Source organism: Papio anubis, chromosome 4 (assembly GCF_008728515.1).
Source record: "Papio anubis isolate 15944 chromosome 4, Panubis1.0, whole genome shotgun sequence".
Lineage (NCBI taxonomy): Eukaryota > Metazoa > Chordata > Mammalia > Primates > Cercopithecidae > Papio > Papio anubis.
The window spans coordinates 16,010,536-16,018,465 of record NC_044979.1 but is presented as its reverse complement, the minus strand read 5'-3'; the positions used below and the strand labels follow the sequence as shown (position 1 = coordinate 16,018,465).

The window sequence follows — 7,930 nt, the reverse complement described above, 5'->3', positions numbered from 1 at the left end:
TGCCCTTGGCCTTTACGTTTTTCTTTTCATCAGTAAAGGTTCTGTCTTAATTATTACCCTATGATAGGAAGTTCATCCTAAGCCTGGACAGGTGAGAGATGGCTACTCTGAAGCAACCCCTGGGCATGACACCACATGAGGCCACACCCAGAACAAATTGCAAGAACTAACGAGGTATTTCATACAGAATCCCTAAGAGAACATGTCTGTCTGGATGTAAGTGTCTACAGTCATAAATACACAGCATATGATTGGATAAGATGGAATTGAAAGCCTTTCAATGCTTCACAGTGCCCATCACTCTCATTGTCCTGAAGTGGTGTTGGCAGTGGGCTCAGCAGGGTGCTGTGAGGACGGTGAGGCTACATGCATACGATGCTGACCAAACTGGCTACACAGATGGACCAGACTCACCCTGTGATGGTAGGCAGAGTTTACCAATGGGGTTCCATGAATGGACAACAGGCATGCTACTGTAATAATCTCCTCAACCATGATGGAAGTCAGGCAAGACCCAGGCCATGGGAACCTTGAAAACAGTCACCTCTAGCATCAAGTATTTTCTACTGTTTGCCTCACTGTGCCTACAAATGTCATTTATGATACAGTTTCAAATTTTCATGTTTATTAAAATTATTATCAGCCTTATCCAATCTGATATTTTGAATGAAATCATATTAAAACTATATATTAATTTAAGAACTGGTATCTTCATAATAGGGAGTCTTCTGTAGGTTCCTAGACCACTAAAATACCACGGATTGCCACCTTAGACTTGAGATGGATGATCCTTATTCCTCTCTCAGTCAGACCAGTGAAAGGTACAGATTCATGGCAGCTAGTCCAGCAAGCTTCTAATAGTCAACTTCTAATCGTCTCCTTTAGGACAAAAAAGAAACGATATGCTTAGGAAGGCCACCATGCAATTGAGTGTATCTGAATCATCCTTACATAATATCATTTCTTACAATGTGTCCTCAACATCCTGCTCTGCATATATTTCTCCACCATCTCCAAAATCCTCTTAGCCCAGTGCTCCTCAAACTTTAATGTGCATGTAAATTATGACCTTGTTAAAATGCGGATTGTAATCCAATCAGTCAGGGATGGAGCCTAAGATTCCCTGTATTTTGAACGAGAGTCCAGGTGATGCCAAAGCTGCCAGTCTATGACCACACTGAGTGGTCAAGCTCTAGATGACACCTACAATAATTACAGGCAGAAGGCCCCTCTTCTCAAGTATCATTTTGCACAGTTCCTGGACTAGGTCAGATACAGACCCTACTTACCACATATATCTCTGTACTACAAATATTATGTAATCAGTTTTCCTACATCTAGGCACCAATATTTTTAAATATATTTTCATGGTGTAAATAGAAATTAATTTTCTATAGTAAATACACTAAGTACCTAATCACATTCATCCATCTTTAATGTGAGTAGCAAAAAGCAAAGGCACTATCTTAATGGTTTTTGAGTGAGACTTTAGCAAATGCTATCTTTATGGAGAAACCTCTGGGCTGCTTTTTAGGATGTGAGAAAAGTGGGGTAAAGGGAGGAGAACTGGATGAACATGGGACAGAGACAGGGATGGGGCAAATATGGGGACACCTGTCTCAAAGAAGCAACAAATGATATAGAAAATAAATATCTGTTCCATCCCTGTTCCAGACAAGCCCATGTACCTGCAAAGTAGGAAGTTGTGTATCACATTGCAACAAGGAATGATCCTGGCTCCGGTAAAGTCAACAGCAACAGTCATCACAGGCGAATCTGCCTATCAGGGATTGGAGACTCTCTAAACTCCCGCCTCTCAACCCAGGAATCAGAGCCTGAGACAGACAGATGCTTCATTCCTGCATGAGGTGGTATGCCCGCCATGAGTCCTGGGCTTCTCCACTGGATGGCCCTTTGTCTCCTTGGAACAGGTGAGCACTGGGCAGAAAGGAAATCTTTGACTAAAGCTATCTTGTCCTCAGTCTACGCCTTTCATTCATAGCAGTAACACTGTTCTCCTTAACTCTGACTCCAAATTTGTCTTCTTTCTCTACAGGTCATGGGGATGTCATGGTCATCCAGAACCCAAGATACCAGGTTACTCAGTTGGAAAAGCCAGTGACCTTGAGTTGTTCTCAGAATCTGAACCATAAGGTCATGTACTGGTACCAGCAGAAGCCAAGTCAGGCCCCAAAGCTGCTGTTCCACTACTATGACAAAGATTTTAACAATGAAGCAGACACCCCTGATAACTTCCAATCCAGGAGGCCAAACACTTCTTTCTGCTTTCTTGACATCCGCTCACCAGGCCTGGAGGATGCAGCTGTGTACCTGTGTGCCAGCAGCAAAGACACAGAGGTGCAGTGCTGCCTCCCCTTTGTTCATAAACCTCATTGTTTCCCAGATCCAGGTGCTTTCTCTAGGACTTCCACCCCCACCACCTCTCACAACAATAGGAAGTGGGTTTGTGACTGTCAATATCTCATCTGTAGACAGAGTTGAGTACAAACCAATAAAAACCATTGACAGTTATGCCAAGAATGGAAAAGTGGTTATACATGCCTAACATTCAGTTGGTGGTATTTTCCCAGAATTACATTTAGAACCCATGCTATCCTTTTCAGAAGACGAATAGGAATTTTTTCTTTCTTTTTTTCATTGTTTTAATCTAAGTCAGAGGCTTAGAAATATAAGAGGTGATATGTGAAGAATGATGGGGACCCAATGTCGTATAAACTCAAGTCTCTGGCATTCGATTAAGTTTTATAGGATTTCATCCTCCTGGAGAATCCACGTTTTTAGCCCAGACCTGGAGCAACTACCTCATTAATGGGAGAATGAAAGCACAGGTGTCCCAAGATAAAAATCTCTCAGAGGAAAAACCACATTGGAGAGGAAAAAAAAGAAGACCATACATTAATCTGCTCATATCTGGAGCTGGAGGTACTATTGTGACAACCAAATGGAAATCATAAATATATAAAGAAATGATGCTGAAAATAGAGTACATTTGGAGATGAAGATCATGGAGCCATCTGTATGGAAGATAGTAACAATGTCATTAAGGTACATAACAGTGCCAGCAAAAGTCAATAAGAAAAACTACAGGAGGGAAGAAGATGGAAGATCCTGCTCCCCTTAACGAAGATAAACAAAATGCTGAGTGAGAAATATTGCAACCTCATAAAATGTCACATGGAAGTATATAATTACAAATTACTTGATAATTAAAATCCCTCAATGAGAATGTATTCTGAGAAAAAAAAGCAGAAAATATAGTTATATGGCTATCCAAAAATGTAAAATTTTGCACATTAAATAAAGATAATATAGGAAAAACATGACAAGATCTATTACAAAAGAGCTTTTACAAATTGTTTGCTTTAATAATATTAATGATAATATAATGATGGCTAACATTTACTAAGCACTTAATACATGCTAGACCTTAAGTCTTCTTCACATATATTTATAGTTCATGTAAGTTTTACAACAACCTCAGAAAATTAGTACTATTGTAACCTCACTCATTTAACCATGAGGAAACTGAGACACAGACAAGTAACTAGCCCTTTATCATGTATCTCGTTTGTGATGGAGCCAGGATCAAAATGTAGACAATTTACTTCCCAGGCTCATTCTCTCTTCAGAGTTTACATGGATTCTAAGTCAAACCTTCGAATAGGAAGGTAAATGGTTATAAACCGGAAGATTTCCACACTCTCACCAACATTGCCCTCGCTTTTCTTTGGGTCTTGGCCAGAGGGGTGAGCCCTGGTGACTATGCCTCACTGGTGACTAGCACTGAGTTGCACTGAGGACCAACACAGAGTAAGAAGGTCTTTGGGATAAACCTGGGAGGATGAAGGGTAAAAAATGCAGAACTTAAATCTTGATCCCAAGGGATCCTTTGAAGATGAATGAGTCTCCCTTAGAAGGTGAGAAATGAAACATAAACTCTTTAACTTGTAGAGATGTGAGGTGTTTTCCTCAAATAGTAAACTTTGAACCATGGTTATATGCATGGTAGGGAACCTATGAGGGTGGAACATGGATGAAGAAGTGACAGTCTGTGCGGGGACAGGTGCAGGCAGAAAATCAGCTGCCTCCAAGAGTGGTGAGAGAAGCTGTAGAGCATCCTTTATCCAGACTAGCCCAACATGCAGTCCAGAAAGCTGTGAGATACGAGGAAAGGGTCACCATAAACTGCAAGCTGACTATGTCAAAAACGACACTTGGAGTCCGAGAGTGGGTACACGTGGTGGTATCACAGATATACACCCACCCTCTTCCCGCCCAACCGAGAGAGAAGAGACCTACAGGATTAGCACTTTCACCACAGGGACTGGAACCCTGGATTTAGCTAGAGAGGCTGGCTTAGACCTTTTCATGGTTCTTCCATATGAACCATACAATTTGGAACCATACTATTTAGAGATGATTGGTTAATTTATATGACCTGCATAAAGCCTGTCTTTCCGGAGGAAGCTCAGGTTCAATAAAAATAGATTTCTCTCTTGTCCTTCTCAATCTTCCCTCCCTCCTTCTTTCCTTTCTTCCTGCCTGCCTGGCTTCCTCATTAAGAGTAGACATGAACTAGCCACCTGTATATTCTCTGAGTTATGCTGTTAGTGCTGACCACACATTAGTTTAACCTAGAAAAACTAACCCTGTTTTATTTTATCTGAGAGTCTGAGACCCCTCTTTGATCCTTAAAAACTTGCTAATTTCTTGCCAAGCAAATATGTGCAGGGTTTTGGAGAGCTGTAGGTAATAGAGACAAAACAGAAACACCACACAGAATTTGGAGGCAGAGACTTTAGAGCTCTGAAGCTTGAGGGCCCGCTGCTGCTGCAAGCCTGCCTATAGCACCAGGTTTCTCTGCTATGTGTCCCTTTGCCTCCTGAGGGCAGTGAGTCCTGGGCACAGATAGCCTGTCTGCCTCGGGCACTCACACTGTAGTCTCTTTCCACACCTTCCTCTGGTAGTCCAATATTCACCCCCCATTTTCCTCTCCAGCCCCTGCTCTTATACTCTAGTCCCACAGACTCTGTGGATACCCTGATTACAGAGATAGAAACAGAGGTGACACTCAGATGTGAGTGATGAAACTTACAATGCTGTAAACAAGACTCAGGACTTAGACTGCCTGTTGATGTTCATTCTTATGTCATTGGTTCAGCAAATATGTATTTAGGAACTCCTGTGTAACAGACATTGTTCCAGGTTCTGGAAATAAGGTAATAAACAAGCCAGATAGACTTGTTTTAAACTCCTGGAAGTTATAAACCAAAGAGATGTACATGATGAGAACAATGCCACTCTGGATAAGAAGGAACCTGTTACCTTAACACTGGCCAGTGCAAACCCAGTCTGGCAGACATCTGTATCATCTAGACTTGTGAGGAATCCTACAGCTGTATAGCTCTCTGCATTCAAGGGCAAGCCTAGACAAGACAGAACCTCACTCTCATGAATCCATGCCCTAAGAAAGAGAAGAAACTTCCCTCATAGGAACATGGATGCAGTCTCGCAGTTTTCTCATCAAGTAGGACAATTCGGACTGCTAAAACTTTGCGCCAGAATTTAAGACAAATAAATTGCCTGGGTCATGCATTATTTACAATGCATTTAACTATTTTCCCTAATATAAATCTGTTGATGAACTACTTATGTGGCATATAAACAGGACTTATATTTAAACGTCAGATGTGGTGCTTTAGAAGATATATTAAAATTATTGGAGTCTGATTTACATTTTTAATAGTAATACAAAATATAAAGTACCACAGCTTGCTCAGAAGAAACGGGATTTCTGAAATCTACCAGAATAGCTTTCTAAAAGCCACTATCTTATGGTCTTTAGTGGGCTAAAATATTTATAATGATGGATTGGAAAAATGGATGTTTGAGTGCATAAGGTTCACAAGTTTAAGAAAGAACTGGTAACTCCTAGCTATAGATTGTTGGTTTCAGAGGATGAGAATGAATGTGTCCTTATCCTCATTTTAAAAGTCAATGCAGATATCCCTACCATGGAATAGTTTATTACATCACCACCTATAGAGATTAACAACACTAGGTGTTTCCAACTCTCTAAGAGGCCAAGAAGTATTAACCCAAGGTCAGATTCAGGTAATTGATCGTGACTCAAGAATTTCAGAGATCCCCAATGGTTATTTTTAAATTTTCAGCAGTTACGTCTTTTTCTCTGGGGAGAGGGTATTTAAAGCTCCTCCCGCAGCCATTCTGGAACTACCTCTACCCTCCTGCCCCCTGCCCTGAAAACAGTTTACAGAAATAGGTGTCCGGACCATGGGCTGTAGTTCACCAACTCCTGCTCTAGCCTAATTTTGTCTCGTTACTAGAGCATGGACATTCTGTGGATGCTGGTGAAGCTTCTCTGGGGTTTCTCTCCAATGCCTTTTAAAGTTTTTTCCTACACAGACACAGAGTACTGTTTAGCCAAAAATTGAAGATAATTCCTGCAGACATCTGGAGTTCTTGTGCAGCTTCCTCCTCTCTGGTGGTCTTTCCTTGAAAATTCTAGCTGCCTCAGCCCCTGCTAATTTTGTAACCTGTTTCCGCAACTCAAAACTTGCCATGCTCTGTTGCTCTGTTCCCCACTGTGTGTGTGCAGAAATTGCCCCCATGTTTTGGTGCTTTGGCAGAATCACAGTTCTGTGCTGCCTGCTTTCCAGTGGCTGAATACAATTGTTTCGTATATCCTGTGAATTTGTGTTACTTGTATACAGCTGGATGCCAAAGGCGATTGGATTCTATGAAGTGATCACGTCACAGAGAAGCTGCCGATAGAGGTGGAGAAAGCCACACAGAGAGCCGCCTGCCTCGGCTGCCTGCTCTTCCCCTGATTCTGTCATGAGCCCCATATTCACCTACTTCACAATCCTTTGTCTCCTGGCTGCAGGTAAGTCCCTGTTCTGCAATCGTCAGCTCCCTGCTCTAAGCCTTTCATCCATGTCATCAAACTCCCTCATGGGCTCAGTCTCTAACTTCCGTCTGCTTTCTTTACAGGTTCTCCCGGTGAAGAAGTCACCCAGACTCCAAAACATCTTGTCAAAGGGGAAGGACAGAAAGCAAAATTATATTGTGACCCAATAAAAGGACACAGTTACGTTTTTTGGTACCAACAGGTCCTGAGAAAAGAGTTCAAGTTCTTGATTTCCTTCCAGAACAAAAACGTCTTTGATGAAACAGGGATGCCCAAGGAAAGATTTTCAGCTAAGTGCCCCGCAAATTCGCCCTGTAGCCTTGAGATCCAGGCTACGAAGCTGAAGGATTCAGCGGTGTATTTTTGTGCCAGCAGCCAATCCACAGTGTTAAATATTAGCTAATCTTAGGGCACAAACTCATCACAGACCCAGCTCAGGAAGCAGGTGGTGTACTAGGTTGGAAGGAAATAATAGAAACTAGGACTAGCGTAAGCCAAAGGGGAATGTATTGTAAGGCTAAATGTATGTCCCATAGAACCACAAAGCAAGAACACAGGAACTTCCCAGAAATAAACTGCAGTGAAACCTTAGAACCGGTGGCTCACGCCTGTAAACCCAGCACTTTGGGAGGCTGAGGCAGGCGGATTACGAGGTCAGGAGATCAAGATCATCCTGACTAACACGGTGAAACTCCGTCTGTTTTTAAAAAAATAAAAATAAAAATATTAGCCAGGCATGGTGGTGGCGGGCGCCTGTAGTCCCAGTTACTCCAGAGGCTGAGGCAGGAGAATGGCATGAACCCGGGAAGTGGAGCTTGCGGTGAGTGAACTGAGGTAGCACCACTGCACTCCAGCCTGAGTGACAGAGTGAGACTCCGCCTCAGGAAAAAAAAAAAAAAAAAAAAAAAGGAAAGAAAGAAAGAAAGGAAGGAAGGAAGGAAGGAAGGAAGGAAGGAAGGGAGGAAGGAAGGAAGGAAG

General features: G+C 42.2%; 2 gene segments (V, D, J or C); both read left to right on the top strand.

Annotated features, from left to right (window-relative positions):
- The first annotated feature begins 1,642 nt into the window (after positions 1-1,642).
- Positions 1,643-3,607, top strand: LOC110742729. The segment is given in 2 exon segments: positions 1,643-1,931; positions 2,057-3,607. Coding segments are annotated over 2 exon segments (504 nt in total).
- Positions 3,608-5,955: 2,348 nt separating this feature from the next.
- LOC101025357 lies at positions 5,956-7,598 on the top strand. The segment is given in 2 exon segments: positions 5,956-6,928; positions 7,036-7,598. Coding segments are annotated over 2 exon segments (369 nt in total).
- Positions 7,599-7,930: the final 332 nt, after the last annotated feature.